This window comes from Strix aluco, chromosome 10 (genome assembly GCF_031877795.1).
Source record: "Strix aluco isolate bStrAlu1 chromosome 10, bStrAlu1.hap1, whole genome shotgun sequence".
In the NCBI taxonomy this organism is placed as follows: Eukaryota; Metazoa; Chordata; class Aves; order Strigiformes; family Strigidae; genus Strix; species Strix aluco.
In genome coordinates, this window is record NC_133940.1 from 4,799,819 (window position 1) to 4,815,587 (window position 15,769).

General features: G+C 63.8%; 1 protein-coding gene across 2 annotated transcripts; it reads right to left on the minus strand.

The window, feature by feature from the left end:
• Positions 1-2,115: 2,115 nt before the first annotated feature.
• On the minus strand, positions 2,116-13,681 carry LOC141927813 (glycine receptor subunit alpha-4-like). Of its 2 annotated transcripts, XM_074835095.1 has the most exons (10): positions 13,501-13,681; positions 10,687-10,820; positions 10,234-10,301; positions 9,265-9,488; positions 9,049-9,131; positions 8,715-8,855; positions 8,417-8,631; positions 8,011-8,160; positions 7,026-7,130; positions 2,116-4,374 (listed from the first exon to the last, which is right to left on the minus strand). In XM_074835095.1, exons 1-10 carry the CDS (start codon positions 13,581-13,583, stop codon positions 4,087-4,089), a joined length of 1,491 nt encoding a protein of 496 aa, XP_074691196.1. In that variant the 5' UTR covers positions 13,584-13,681; the 3' UTR covers positions 2,116-4,086. The 2 variants fall into 2 exon arrangements, with proteins under 2 accessions (XP_074691196.1, XP_074691197.1); XM_074835096.1 differs by lacking the exon at positions 7,026-7,130.
• Between the last annotated feature and the right edge of the window lie 2,088 nt (positions 13,682-15,769).

A 15,769-nucleotide genomic window follows, 5' to 3' on the forward strand; every position in this document is an offset into this window, starting at 1 on the left:
GCTCAGAGCCCTGACAGAGCTGTCGCTGTTCTTGCTGCACTGAACTCCCCTGGCTCTAAACCCGGTGCCCCGAACAGCGTGGGACAGGCTGGCGGTGGGACAGGCTGTCCTGCGGCATTGCTCCGCTCAGGCAGGGTGGTTTGCTAAACCTCTGGCAGTTGCCCCAGGGCAGCTCCAGGCTTCACCTGGTGAAGGAGGTGGGGGAGGAAGGGAAGGTTTGGTGCCCCAATGCCGCCATGCACAGTGGCAGAGCTTGGCTCCAGCAGGATCAGGCACTCTGGTTGGTGGAGCGGGGGCCCGGCTAGCATGCCACCGCAGTGCTTGGCTAAGGGCACGTTTCCTTGGCCCCATGCAGGCACCCCAGGGAGCCCTTGGGGCTGGCGAGAGGCCGTGCTGCCCCAAACCTCTGTGTGGCTGTGGCCGCCCAGCCCTGGCTATGCTGTTGGCAGGCTGTTGGGAAGCTGGCCGTGCTGATGAGGCTCATTTTACTGTCTGGGAGTCCTGTTAGCCTGGTGTAACTCCATTAACTTCCATTTAAACCAGCAATTAACTTGGCCATGGCTGTTGGTTCCGTGCCCACAGCTGCTTCCCGGGGATATGTCCCGCAATGCACAGCCTTGGGCAGGAAATGGAAAATTGGCTCTGTCGAAGGCTGAGGGCTTTGCTGGGGGATGGAAGCACCTGGGCTGGCCCCTGGCTGTGCTGCGACAGGTGGGAGGGCACAGGGCTCAGCACTCCCATCTTGGGCACTGCAGCTGTCCCCAAGATGTGAGGGACCCACTGAAGGTGTCCTGGAGGGCAGTGACAGCCCTGCAGCTGTGTGGGTGTCCCAGCATCTCCCAGTCCAAACTGGGCTGCTGAGAGGACCAGGGGCAGGGGCTGAGTGCTGCTCCTGACCACGAAACTGCTCCCGGGTTCAGCCGAACCACAAGGGCTTGCAGGGCCGTGGGGCAGCGCTCTCCTCATGCCTTTGCTAGCACGGTGCCAGCAGTGAGGCTCCCCCGCCTCGCCGCGACCAGCGCATGGGACCCAGGGGCTTTAGCTTAGGAAGGATGTGTTGGGTTTTTACCATTTTAATTTTTGGGGGATGCACCAGTTCCTGGAGCCGAGTGGCTTAGAGCTGACTGCAGTGTTTATCTCTGAACAGATGCTGGGTGCCCAGACCTGAAGTTTGGCAAGGGAGGGAAAGGAGAGCAGGGAGTGAAGAAACCAGGCGTACCACACTGTGTGAAACGGCTCCCGGCTCTCCCCTTGGCCGCATCCTCTCTCGGTTTGGGGTGGGGGCAGGAGCCAAACTCGGTTTGGTTTGTCCCATCTAAAGAACAACCCCAGCACCAAATCGGCATGGGTGCACCTCGCTTTCTCTCCTTCCCACCGCAGAAGACCCCGACGGGGCGGGCGGGTGATGGGGCTGCGAGGTACCAACAGAGCCGGTCTGTGAAACTTGGCCAGGAGGACAGAGGGAGATTGATGTTTGCTTGGGTGCTCGGCCCTCAGCTGCGGGCTCTGCCTGCCCCTGCGCCAGCTGGGGACAAAAGCGCTGGCCCCGGATGGCACTGCAGGGCTGGCGTAAGCCCCCCAGGACAGCTGGCAGCTCTGTAAGGCTGGCGCCCGCCCAGCAAGCCAGTGCAAAGGGGCCGCGCAGGGAGGCTCGCCCGTCGGAACGCTCGCCCATGTTGGGGTGTCTGAGCTCCAGCGCTGAGCCGAAGCCCCCCCCCCACCCCGGCCCCACATTTGCCCCATCTTGGGTCCTGTCCCCTGGCCAAGCCTCATGGGATGGAAGGGAGCTGGGGTGACCACAGGGAGCACCCCACAGAGCTGGCAGGGGGAGGAGAGTGATGGGGTTTGGGACTGAGAGCTCACGGGGGGGGGGCTCCCGCCCAGCCCTGCTGGCATCTCCCACGTGGAAGATAAAACCCGATAGTCACCACCAATTAAGTCAGAAAAATCACCCATGGAGGTAACGATGCCTGGGTATAAGTGCACATCAGGGCTCCTGTCCCTACAGGACTGTTGTGCCATTGTCCTCATGTCCCTCCCACATGCGGGGGCCCCCCGCCAGGAGCTGGGGCTGGCCACAGAGTCCTTAGCAGAGACAAACTCCCAGCACACCACTGAAAATCCCAGAAAGGCTTTATTTGCGTCGGAAGATTGCTGCTGTTTAAAAACCCACCGCTGCTAGAGGGTGGCTTGGCCGCCCAGCGCCTGCAGGTGCTGGCACCTCCCCATTCAGCGCTGCCTCGGGGTGCCAGGCGAGATGAGGTGCACCCCCTCCTCTGCCTCCAAAGGGGGCCTCCCCAAAAACAAGAGTTGAAAGCCTAGCCTGGGCAGACGTTGGGGCCCCACAGGGACCCCCGCAATGGGGAAGGCATGCACAGCGCTGGGTCCCGGGTGTGGCCTGGGCTGGTTCTCCTTCACTTGCCCAACGTGTGAAATGGGTGCGTGCAGCTGAGCGCTCTGTAGGGTTCAGGGGGCTGGGGAGGGGACGGGGGGTGCAGGGCTTTGTTCCTGGTGAGTCGTGCGAGGGAGAGGGTCATGCCTGCCTGAGGAGCTGGGCCGGGGGCTGCGGTGGGGGTGTCTGCCTGGGTCTGGCTTCAGCAGGCAGCGCTAACCTCCTGCCCTGCAGAGTCCCTTTTGCCATCACCGGTGAGTAACCGGGGCCCTTGCTGTGCCATGGTGGCACCACAGCCTCCAAGGAAAGGGGAAAATCCTATTTCCATCCTGCCCTGCCTGGAAGACCCTGGGCCCTTTCCTGCACCTGGGGCCGTGGGGGGACAGACCACACCGGGCTGAGCCCCCCTGGGCTGGCTGTGAGCAGGGAGAAAGGAGAGCATCAACACATTTCTCTCTGTAGCACCTACATAAACATCACCTACTGCTTTTATTTCCTGCTAAGCGTGGAGGATATCCAGGTCTGGGGGGCTGGAAGTCTTGCTGAGCTTGTCCTTTGAGGTTTCAGACGCTCTCCTCTCCCGTGGAGGAGCAGCAGGTGTGAACCTGCTCGGGGACACCACGTGTGGGTGACAGGGTGAGGGGAAAGCTGGGGAACGGGGCAGTTTTCACCTCCGGCTCTCTGCTGGCACTGTGGGGCCATGGGAATGCAGCAGTCTGGGGATGCCACCACTCACTCTGCTCCTCCGAAGGGACCGGCCAAGCTGCCCCCACTACTTTCATCCCAAAAAATCTCCCTCGGAAGATGGGCCCTACCTGCAGGTAGTGCAGTGCCAGCTCCCCCATGCCAAGCGGCTCCTGCCTGCCACTGTCTGTGCCCCTTCACTGTCAGCGGGACCGGCCTTGCCTGCTGCCTGCCCCAGAGCTGGCGTTTCCTTGGAGGAAAGAAGCCTCCTGCCCAGCATCCCTGCCACAGTCCTGCCTGCAGCTGCGGGCATGATGGGCAGCTCTGGGCTCTTGCAGGGAGGGAAGCATCCCTGACCCACTGCTCTGCTCTGCGTTGGAGCTGGCTGGGGGCTGCAGGGCCCTCTCTGTTGCTGGGCTGGGGGCTATGGGGCCATAGCGGCACCCCACGCAGTCTGGGGGCAGGCAGGGGTGCTGCCTGCTGTTTCCTGCAACCGAGCTCCAGGCCAGGGGAGGAGAGAGGACAGCAGCCTCTCGCCTGCATGCTCGTAGCCCACAGCTCAGCGATGCAGCCCAGAGAAGCAGCAGCCAGACATGGAAGGTGCAGAGAGGTGGAGGGTGTTTGGCTGGAAGGTGGTATTCCCTGGCCACCGGCTGTGCAGCATATCTGGGTACCAGGAGCTCCCCTGTGCCCTGGCAGCGCAGCATCCCTGGGTACTTGGGGCTCTGCCAGCAGCGCAGCATCCCTGGTACCCAGGGGTGACACCATGCAGGAGGCAGGAGGGGCCCCTCTCTCCAGCTGACCACGGGGATCTGAGGTTGCTGCTCCCCCACCTTGGTGCCCTGGCATCCAAAGGGACATGGGGGCTGCCACATGTCCAGGCTCCGAGGCCCAGCCCAGCTGTGCCACTGCTAAAGGACAGAGGGAAACAAAACGTGGTTCTGGCTGAGCTCGTGGTGCTGGGCGCCCTGGGGGGGTCAGACCAAGAGGCAGTCATGCTTTTCCAGGCCTCAGGGCACCGAGTGGATGTCCTCCGTGCGCAGCACTTTGTAGATGACCCAGTACAAGATATTGAAGATCAGGAAGGTGAAGGGGAAGACGGCTCGGGAGATGGTGTCGATGCGTTTGGCCCGGTCGCTGTAGCACCTGCGGAGGCTCTCCCCTTCCCGCAGCAGCATGCCAGCCGGAGGGGTGCTGTAGATGCCAGGGCCCTCCCCAGCCCCGTCCTTTGGCTGCAGGCAGTGGCCCAGCCCGTAGCCTCGCAAGTAGAAGCGGCTCTCACGGACAAGCTCTTCCTCCTGGCGAAGGGAAAGGCTGTCAGCCAAGGCATCCCATGGGCGCTGATACTGGAGGGCGAGCAGGCTTTTGTGGCCACGTGTCCTATACACCCCCCCACTGGGCGATACGGTCCTGTAAGTGTCCAGCGCAAGGCTAGGTGCTTTTTGAGAAAGCCCAAAGCGTGCAGGCAAAAGCACGGGGCTGGCAGGCTGCGGATGGAGGCAGGCAGTGGTGTGCACTGACCGACTGCCTTGTCATCCAGCAGTGTTTTAAGGGTGCATCCAAGGGCAACACCGACGCTGGCAGGTCAACACTGATCCCCCTCCGGCCTCCTCCCAGCTCTGGATTGGGGGCTTGGGCAGCCCGGCTCTCTGGCAGCTGGGGGGATGGGGGTGAATTAGGGCAGGGGGAAATGGGCACAAGGGGGTGCAGGGTGCACTGGGGTGCAGAGCACATAGGGGTGTAGGGAGCTTGGGGGTGCAGAGGGCTTAGGGGCACAGGCACTGCTCCGCAGCCGTGTTTGCTGCAGGGTGGAAGCATGTCTGTGACTGAATAGGAGGAGGTAGGCAGCTTGCTGGGGCAGAGCTGGGCAGGGATGCAGGAACCCGGCTACTATCAGGGCTTGCAGGGCCTCCCAGTCCCTCCAAGGCCCCAGAGCTCTGTTTCTCCCCACAGATGCTTGGCAGAAGCTGCCTGGTGCAGCAGAGGAGGGAGGCAAAGAGAGCTGGACTCCTTGCTGGTCTCTCTGCCCTTGCTCACCCCATCTGCCCCCAGGCTGGCAGGGAGAGCAGCGTGTCCATGGGGCTGCGTGCCCATGAGCAAGCCTGCAAAACTGCCGAGAGCGCCGCGTGCCTGCCCTCACCCGCGGGTTGCAGCCCACTGCCATCGTTCACAGCACAGCCCTGCTCGCCTCGTGGCCCCTCGGGTGCCGGCCAGCGGTGCCCCCGCTCCTCCCCACTGACAGCTGCACATCATTAGTGACTTGCCTCGTCCTGCTCTTTTATCCTTGGGGGGGTTGTGGGTCAAAGATCTGGTGAGGGACCAGCTTGCATGCCTGGGCTGCACGTTTGCCTTCTCGCTGAGCCCCTGGGCCACTCATTTGGTCTCTGTGGCTCATACCCCCTCTCTCCCACCGGTGCCATATCTGGCTGCAGTGAGTCTCTGCTCCCGGGGCGTGCTGCCGGCCAGCCCCTCGCCTCGCGCCGTGCCCACATGCAGCCCCGCTGCCGGATCCCAAATGCCATCTCTCACTGGCCCTGCCCTCCAAACCACGGAGAGCAGCCTCCTCGCTGAGGTCAGCCTGCACAGGTGCTCAGCCGGCAAGGGGGCTCTCATGCGGAGAGCTTGCGCCCTGGCATCTTTATTTAACTCAGCAATCTGCCGGCTAAGCAAGATTTCTCAGTGGGAGAGCAGCAGCTCAAATTGCTGAGATTAGTTCTCATTTGCAGTGGAGTTTTATTCCCCTGTCCCAGGCTGAGAGCTTGTGGCCATCCCCAGGGTTGGGGAGCTGGGGTGCCCTGCGGGGGGGGCAGCAGCAACACCCTCACCCCAGGGAGCCAGCAGGCCCAGCCAGGGTGTTTGGGGGAGGAAATGGCAGTGCAGGTCCTCCCAGCTGGGTCCCTTTGGGCTGGGACAACCCCGGGGCACTTACTGGGGGCCAAGGTTGGGTGCAGGGAGCTCCCTGGGTTGGGCTTTGCGGGGTCTGTGGGAGGGATATGCCGTCAGGCAGGTGCACCTGGGCTGTGCTGCATCAGGCAGTTCTGGCACGGGAGCTGTGGGCAGCGGGGCTCTGCTCCCGTCTCTGACCAAGGAGCAACCGGGATGCTCCTGCCTGCACCCAGTGCCTTGCCAGTGGCACCCTGGTGTGGCTCTGCAGCCTCCACCTCAGGGCAGCTGCACATTGGCCTGTTTTAAGCCGGTAGATGGTTCCTGGGTTCGGCAGAGCTGTCAGGGCTCCCTGCCCAGTTTGGGTGGGTGTTCATCTCCAGGAGTCAGTGCTCAGGGGGTGCGAAAGGCAGGGAGCAAGGGAGCATGCTGGGGAGAGCTGGGAAGCCTCCCCTGGCATCCAAGGGCTGATGATGGCGAGGGGAGGCTCAGGGCAGCCTGGCTGGGCGGGGAGACAAGGATATACCAGGCTTGATCTCCTCCCTGGAGCTGCGGTCGCCCCCCCAGCATCACTCTGCCAGCCTGGGAGCCTGCCCTGCCCCACAAAGCACCCGTGTGCCCTGCGCTGGAATTCCTGCACACAGCCGCCAGTGCCTCAAAGCTGCCTGCGCCGGGAAAGCCAGGCAGGCAGAGCCCTCAGCCTGCCAGAGGTGTGGGCACGGCCTGGGGAGCTGGGCAGCAGCCCAGGAGTGGCCATCTGTCCGCCCCAGCAACACACCCCCAGCAAAGGGGGCTGCGCTGGTCCTGCTTTACAGAAGGGGAAACTGAGGCACGGTGCGGGGGTGTCTGCTCCATTCCCATCCCTCTCAAATCTCTTTTCAGCCCAAGGAGTGGCAGCTCCATCTTGCGGGCACGTGCCCTGTGCCAATCACTGCCCTGCCTCTTCCACAGACCCTTGGTGGCCCTCGGGGCCAGCTCCTGGGGGGCTTGTTTTGAGGGAGGGAGGGTAAGGCTGGCCAGGGTCACACTGCACTGCACAGGGGGCTGCCGGAGGGTCGTGCTTTACCCGGGAGCTGGAGAGCTGCGAGAGCGTCGCGTAGGTGTGCTCGCCGCTGTGCCGGCCGCTCAGCTGCCGCAGGGACTCCAGGCTGGCCGTCCCGCTGCTCAGGCCCTTTTGGCATCCGACAGTGCGCACCAAACAGAAACAGGACAGCGGGTGACCGATGGCTCTGCCCCGACCCCAGGGATCTGGGCACCGGGATGGGGACGGCAGGGGATGGGGGGCTCCACGTGGTGGGGGAAAAGCCCCCCAGCAGTGTCTGGGCACTGGGATCCATCTTCAGCACGTGCTGAAGAGATTTGGCTGCCCAGGGGAGCCTGTGTGCTGTGTCTGTGTACTCATGCTCTCCACGGAGGTCTGGTGCCTCGTGGTGTGCTTACGGCAAGGAAGTGAGAGTAGGGCAGCCATGTGCCTCCCCCAAGCATCTCGCAGGCCTGATGCCTGCGCTGAGGGGCTGACGGAGGGGAGGGTTGTCCCACAAGTGTGGGACCCTGCCTCTCCAGGCCCTGCTGCACTCCCATCTGCAGCCCAGTCCCTGTCTCTGGGTGTCACCACGTCCCTTTGGTGCTCCCCCGCCCTGATGCAGCAGTGAGCCCCTGTCACCACTGTGGCACAGTGAGGAGCCCGGGTTTGGGGTTGCAGGTAAGGGGAAAAGCCATTTCCCCCACCCTTGCTGTTTATTTTTCTGCTTTTTTAGAGGAAGCAGAGCCTGAGGATATCATGGCAGGAGGACAACAACATTCTGGGTGTTTGTGCTGGCAGGGCCTGGGGCACCCATGGGTGCTGTGCACTGTGCTGCTCGGGCAGGCAGAAGGACTGAGATGCCCTGATGTGCCGGAGGGGCTGGCCGCAAGCCCCAGGCAGTGGGACACAGCCCAGTGCCGAGCCCTGCCCCGGCAGCTGCTGAGGAACTGGCCCTGCAGCCCTGGGGTGTCCTCTTGGTGGCTAAGAACAGGCAGATGTCATGACAGCAGTGACGGGAGGGACTCACCATCCTCTGCCGTCGCTGGCGCCGGCGCAGGCGCATGAACTCCTTGTGCTGGCGGGAGACGAAGTTGACGGTTGCGTACTCCAACAGGGCGGCAAAGACAAAGAGCAGGCACACCGCCATCCAGATGTCAATGGCCTTCACGTAGGACACCTGTGAGGCCAAGAGGGGGCTCAGGGACCTGTTTCCCCCCACCTCGCTCATCCCCCCCAACTGCCAGTGTCACCTGAGGAGCACAGGAGCCCTCTCAGCTGGGACACAGGGGCCTGAGCTGACCCAGCGAGCAGGGCCATGTTCCCCCTCGGCACACGCGGTGCCCCCGTTGGCAAAGCTCTGGAGCCAGCAGTGGGCACCCTGGGTGCCCCGGGCAGGCTGCAGCGTGGGGGGCCGGCATGGAGCTCACACTGACCTTGGGCAGGGAGGCACGGGAGCCAGCGCTCTGTGTGGTCATGGTGAGCACAGTGGTGATGCCCAGACCCACCCGGGCCGGTGCCGCGTCCATATTGATCCAGAAAGAGACCCAGGAGAGGATGACGATGAGCAGGCTGGGGATGTACATCTGGATCAGGTAGTAACCCATCTGCCTCTCCAGGTGGAACTTCACCTCGATGCAGGTGAACTTGCCTGCGGGGAAAGATGGCCCTGATGGGCAAAAGGGACCCCCGGGCCATGGCAGGGGGGTGGCAGCGGGTCCCTGGGGTGCTCACCTGTGTTGTAGTACTTGGTGCAATAGCCCAGGTCCTTTTCATCCTTGAGGATGAACTGTGGGAGCGTCAAGCCCTCTGCCACCTGCACGGCCTCCTGCTCCTCCAGCCACTCGAAGATGAGGTCATTCATGGTGTAGCCAACTGGAGGGGATGGAGGGAGCCATGGGGCGGGGTGGGACATGCTCACTGCCCCCAGAAGCAGGGAAATGTCAGCCTTTGTGATGGGATCATATGGGATGGGATGGGATGGGATGGGATGGGATGGGATGGGATGGGATGGGATGGGATGGGATGGGGAGGATGAAGCACAGCTTGAACCCCCCTAGGTACTCACAGCTCTCCAGCTGCATGGTGCATGTCTGGATGTCCATGGGGAAGTTCTTGAGGTCCATGGGGCAGGACAGGATCAGCGTCAGCCTGGAAGAGGCAAATGAAAGGAGGGGGTTGCTTAGGGCTGGGGCTGTTGGTGGTGGGGAAAGCTGTCCCACAGAAGGTGAGAGGAAAGCTTCACCTCCCCCTTGGGCACTGCACCAGAGGAGAAGGGTTCTACCTAATGCTGTATAGCACGTTGCCGTTCTTGAAGATGCGCAGCAGCTTGTTGTCAGTGGTGACCTCGTGGAAATTGGCCCCTTTCTCGTTGGCAAAGAACAAGTCTGGCTTCCAGATGGAGTCGAGCATGGAGGGGTCAAGGTCAAGGGAGTCGTCGGGGTACTCGCGGTAAGCCAGGCGGGGGTCGTTCCACTGCTGCCGCAGGAAGACGTTCACCCGGTAGTCCTGGGGTAGAGGGCACAGCGTCAGCCAGGAGCACCCCACAGTGCCCGGGGAGAGGAGGAGGAGGAAAAGATGGAGGAGGAAGAAGAGACAGAGGACAAGGTGGAAGGGGGTCTCTCAGTTGAGGCTCAGCCCTGCAGGTGCTGCCTGCCTGACACTAACCATGCACAGAGCAGGGGCAGCTCAGGAGCCTTCCCACACCCTTGGCAGCCAGGGGAAATTAAAAAGTCAAAGCCACAGCAACTGAGAGGAGAAGGACCAGGAGCTGCTGCCTGCAGCATTCCTCGCAGGGCTCTGTGGCCCTATGGGAGGTTGATGTGATGATTGATGGTATTAAGGTTTTGCAGCAGCACAGACAGGGAATTTTTAGCCCTGGGACTTCCTCAGAGGAGTTCCTCATGCACCTGAGGAGGCTGAGGATGTCGGGGACACAGAGCTCGCTTGTGTTGTGTGGCACCAGCCGAGCCTGTGAACAGCAGGGAGCTACCGCTGGCTGCCTCGCTCCGACCCTTCAGGGTGTTTCTCCCAGCTCAGGCGTGAGGAATGTGTCCCACACAGCCAAGCTCCGATTAACTGATCCCAGAAAAGCCGCAGCCATTTGCTATGGCTCTGCATGTCTCCTCTGCGTGCCAGGCCCAGCCCTGGAGAAGGACTCACAGGACCCCCGTCAGCACGGCCGTGGGCTCAGGCACTCCGTACAGCCCCAAGGCAGCAGGAGAGGAGCCCATCACGCTGGCAAAACCCTCACCATGGTGGTCTCGGTGACGGAGCCGAAGCTGTTGATGAAGATGTTGCACGTCACGTTGACAGGCGGACCTGGAAAAGAGTGTGAAGCCTCCTCTCGCCGCTGGTCAGGGAGACACGTGGGCCACACAGGCACACGTGGGGATGCCGCCTCCCGCACGCGCTGCGCGGATGAGCGCACACCAACACCCCCCTGCCTGCTGGGGTCACCCCACGGCGGGTCAGGGTGAACCCCAGCACACCCCGCACGCACGGCAGCTGCCCGCGCTGCCAGGCAAAGCAGGCGCACGCGGGGTGGTTGTGATCACAGGAGCTGCCGGACGCTGGGGAGGGTGTTGGGACGGAGGGACTTGGGTCAGAGTCCTGCCCCCAGACCCATACCTGCTCGTTCCCTGGTTTGGGGCAGACATAAGCGTGGGGTGCTGCCAGGTTTGGGAGCCTCACGTCCTCCCCTTACCTTTGAAGTTGGGTCGAATCCGGGCATCATACCCCGACGTTCGTCCCATAAGCTTGTCCAGGAAATCAGAGGGTGACATGGGCTGGGGCGAGCTTCGGGAAGCAGCTTTAATCTCCTCCCGCCCTGAGACCAGCCTGCGGGGCAGAGGAGACCCGAGTGTGCAGGCACATTTTGGCACCCTGTGGGGAAGCAGCTGTGCCTGCGCTCCAGCACCAAGTCAGCGGCTGACCCCGGGACCCCTCCCTCCTCCTGCTCTGATGCCGGCAGCTTCCCCCCTCGCCTGCCACAGCTTGAGCGCTGCGTGCCCGTGTTTTGCCTGTGTCCCTGCCAGCAAAGCCCCTGCCCGCCGTGTCCCCTGGCATGGCGTTTGGGCCTGGGTGCCTCCCAGCTCCTGCGGTGTGGTGGGGACGGGGCGCAGAGCTCTATGGCCTTGTGCATGGCAGCCAGGCTCTGTGCCAGTGCTGGAGGGGGAAAGTGGGACGGGAGGGTCCCACCTGGGTTCAACAGCCAGACCCAGCTTGAGCTGCTGAGCAAACATCCGTACGCTGCCTGGCTCGGGGGGCCTGGGGGACACCACACCCGAGCCATGAGCTGGCCTGGCGTGAGTGAGGAGGTGCCCAGGAGCACAGCTGGGGCTGTGACACCTTGCCAGAGGTCCAGACGATGTGGCAGGAGAGGAGCAGCAAGGCCCACCTCTGCACTGGCTGTGGCACGGAGCTGACATGAGTTCTCCCACGCAGCGCTCCCAACGATGATGGAGACTTATTGAAACTGACCTTGGAGGGGATATTTTTGTGAACACATCTTAGCCTGCCAGTTTCTCTCCTTCCGTCAGTCTATAATGATCATTTCAAGGAACAATGCGAGACAGTTGCTCACCACATTGCCAGGCATGTGGCTGTGATGGAGAGGAATTAGCCGCAGACCTCTGGACACAAAGGGAGCTTTGAGCGCGCTGCTGGTGCTGCTGCACGCTGCCTCATAACTCCGTCAGGTCCATGTCCACTCCTGCTCGGAGCTACAACCTCTTTATCACAATCAGAGGATGATGCTGGGAGCTGGGACCCCCTGGAGTCTTTGTTCCTACCTCCTCGCTCCTACCAACACACTTTGTTCCTACCTCCTCTCAGGGGAGTGGGATTCATCCTGGAGGGGCTTATGTGCACCCTTGCCAGCTAGAAATGGCCACAATGGCCACCTCAAAATGATCCAGATGGGCAGGTTTTCCCTTAATTGGTGACGGGCAGCAGAGCACATCTGAGACTGGTCCTGACCAAGAGCGAAAGGCTGGGAGAAATTGCCCCTCCAGGAGCTGCATGGAAAGGTGAGCCTTTGGGAGGAGGGCTGCAAGAGGCCAGGGTAGCAAGGAGTTAAGTCAGGCCTCTGCCTGCCACATAGCTGTGACCCATGTCCTCCTCCGCTGGAGAGGAGGATGAGGGTTGTCCCCTGGAGCATGTGGGAGGAAGGCTCCCTTGGCACGAAGCAGCTGCCTCCTTGAAGAGGCTCAGCTAACTGGCCGAGCAGCTGCAAATCTGCAGCCCCAGGGATGCTCGGACCTTGGGGACTGCAGCGGGTGCAGAAAGGACCCGGGTACAGCCACCTCCAGCAGCAGCACTTGGCACCACGCTGGCACACAGTCCCTGGCACAGCCCCTGCGGCCTGGCTCTTCTCAAGGTTTGGCTGCAGCCCCCCTAGTTCGGGCACTGGCTGCCCCGGGGGACTCTGCCACTAATCTGGCCCAGGCACTGGGGGGCTGAGCACCTCTGTGAAGCGAGGGGATGACGGGGCTGGAAAGTGCTCGCGTCCGCCTAAAAATGCCACCCTGAGACAAGCAGTTTCCGCATGTGAAGCGATGACATTTTGATACGATTTCCCCCCTCCCCACCACAAAAGCTGCTGTTCCCCCCTGCGCTGCTCCCAGTGGTGGGAGGCAGGGTGGGGGCAGCGAGCAGGCTCAGCCCGGGGGCTCTGCAGCCTCCTGACCCCTCCCTGCCTGGTCTGCTCTCCCCTGCACCCCGCCTTGTCCCACGTAGCACCCAAGGTGGCCAGAGAGGGAAAAAGGGACCTGGGGGCTTTGGATTTTCTACCCAAGTGGGCCAAGAGTTGTTCCTGCACCCATGGGACCTGAGGCACCCACTGGCCTGGGTGACTGGCTGAGTCAGGGGCTGTCCTGAGCCCCTCCAAACACCCTGAGCCAGGATTGGGTCTGGGCATTGCAGGGGCTTTGCGGCCCTGGAGAAAGAGCTGCCGGGGCCATCACCTGGCTCAGCTGGCCCCTACTCCCACTGTGGCAAGCGTCCCCAGCTGGCCTGGGGCCAGGGGGACCATCGCGGACCCAGCACTGGGACGGGGACCGCTGCGGACAGGCAGAGCCCCGCTGTGTGCGGCTGGGCGGGAGGGGGAAGGTCTGGTGGGTCCCCGGGCCGCTGGGTCGGGGTTCTGGGAAATGAGGGGGGTGAGGCCAGGTTTGGGGGAGCTCCGGCAGCCTGTGGGGAGGTCCGGCTTGGGGCTGGGGGGGGAGCAGCCCCTGGAGAGAGAGGTCGGGATGGGGGGGGGGGGGCGGGTCCCGGGGCTCCTCCGGGTTCGGGGTGGGGGAGTGTGGGGTGTGCCCGGGTCCCGCAGGAGAGATCCGTCTCCCAGAGGCGGGGATGCCCGGGTCCCGGCGGGGAAAGGTGGCTCTCGGGGGATGGGGGCCCGGACGCGGGGATGCCGGGGGAGCGGCGCGGAGGGCAGTGGCCCCCGCAGCCCCACGGCCCGCGAGCGGGGCCCGCCCCGCCGGACGCGCAGCGCCGAGCACCCGCGCCGTGCGCTCACCTGAGCGGGCCGCGCCGGGGCAGGAGGCAGCCGAGGAGGAGGAGGAGGAGGAAGGCGAGGGCGCCAGCCCGGAGCGCGCCCATCCCGCCGCAGCCCGCAGCCCCGCCGCCCCGGGCGCACGGGCATGACCCGGCCGGCGGCGGCGGCGCCCCCGCTCCCGCTCCCGCCGCACCGGGGCCGCTGCCGCCGCCGCTGCCGCCGCCCCCCGCCCGGTCCCGCTCCTCATAGTCCGGGCGAGCGGGAGCCCGCCGCGGGGTGGGCGCCGGCCGGCTGCGGGCCCCGGGAGCCGGGCGGAGCCTCGCCCGCCGCGGCGGGGAGGAGGCGGGCACGGCGGTGGGGGGCTCCCCGCAGCCGTGCCCGCCTCCTCACCGCCGCCCCGGGGACCTCTGCCGCCCCGTCGGGGCTGTCCTGGCGCCCACGTCCCCCGCGGGGGCTGCTCGGCGCGGGGCGGCAGGGCCCTGTCCCCGTGCTGGGGGAGGGAGGCGGCTCCCGCGGGGGTCTGCGAGGGGCCGGGGACGCGCCGGGGCTGGGGGATGCGCTGGGTCCAGGGCTGCGCCGGGGCTGGGGGATGCGGCAGGGCTGAGGCTCGGCGGGGGTCAGGGGATGTGCGGGGCTGGGGGTTGCCCCGGGGACGAGAAATGTGCCGGAGTCAGGGGATGTGCGGGGCTGGGGGATGCCCTGGAGGTACCGCGCGGCTGAGCGGGAGGGGGCGGCTGGGAATAGCCGGGCTCCCTGCTCCCTCTGCCTGGCCTGGCTGTGCCTACCCCGGGGCTACAGTTTAGGCCCGGCCCGCGGGTTGCCCGGGCCACAGAGCCCGGGGGGCTCAGCCCTCCTGCTGGGCTCCCTGGGCTTGTCCTTCCCCGAGGCTCAGCGGATGGGCAGCCCCGTCCCTGGTCAGGGACAGGTGAGCTCCTTGGAGAAGGCAAGATGGACGGTCGTGTCTGCATGATGCGGGGAGCTGCAGAGGCTGCCAGGGAGAGGGAAACCGAGTCAGAGGGAGGGGAGCTGCTTGTTAACTAGGGCGGCACAGGCAGGGCTGGGGCTCGGGCTGCTCAGCTGCCTCTGCCCTGTTCCCTGGGGCCACCCAGCCGAGCCACAGAGTCGCCTTTGGTCCTAGGCAATCTGTGATTAATTTATGAGAAAGCGAATAGTATTAAAAAAAAAGGAGAAAAGCACAGAATAAATGATTCCCAGAGGATATGTCGTTCAGGTTTCCGTTCACCCTACTGTGGCTAGCTCATCTCATTTATCTGAATTAATTACAATTCGGTAATGGCTAGGAGCCGCTTTGCTGCAGGGGAGAGGACAGAGGAGAATCTCAGTGGAGGAGGAGGAGGAGAGCATGGTACTCCCCATGGCCCCTCTCTCCCCAGGGCAAGCGAGGGGCTCGGGTCTGCGCTGGCTTCTCCTGGGCAGAAAGCCAGCGCAGGATTTTGAGAGCTCCCTGCTGTAGGGAGGCAGCGCGAGTGAGAGCTGGGTATGCGAAGCCGAGCCTGGGGCGCCTTGTCCAGCGCAGGGGAGAGGACAGGGGCTGTAGGCAGCGGGCACTTAGCTGCGAGGCAGCGTGCAGGAGTCCTCGTCCCCACTCATCGGCTCTTCCAGCACCAGGAGCTGGGAGAAGTCTCCTCCGATTACCGTTGCCATTAATGTTTATGGGGCCACGGTGCTGGGAGGGGCAAAGCAGGATCGTGGATCCCTGGGGCGCAGAGCAAACGCACACTGTGTGACAGCTCCTCTTCCAGAGACTGTCCGAGCTAAGTGGACCTGACACCGTTGGGAGGAGGGGAGCCAGCCACATCCTCTCCACCCTTCGGGGAAACTGAGGCACTCATGCAGTGTGCCTGCATCTGTGCCCGCACCCGCTGAGGGGCCTGGGGATGGTTGGAGTGGCTCTGGAGCCGGTTCTGCAGACAGCCATGAGCATGGGCTCTGAAGATAACCAGCTACAAGCCTCAGCCACACGTGCTGTGGCCAGCAGGGCACCAGGGGCGAGCTAACGAGGCCCTTGGAGAGGCCAGCGAAGTCACTGTGGCAACACAGCTCCCCAGTGAGCAGGGCTGCAGGGGTCAGTGCAGCCATGGCCCTCCTGCCCGCCTTGCAGCTCCGCAGGCTTTGAGGAGTGAAGCGGTGCTGAAAATAAACTCTGAGAAAATGAAGGCAGTGAGCATCCCATCGGGAAGGCAAAGGCAGTACTGGTTTGCTTCTGGCTGGGTGGGGGGATGGAGCAGAGGTTGCGAAAGCAGAGCCCAGCCGTGTCTGGGGGACCCCA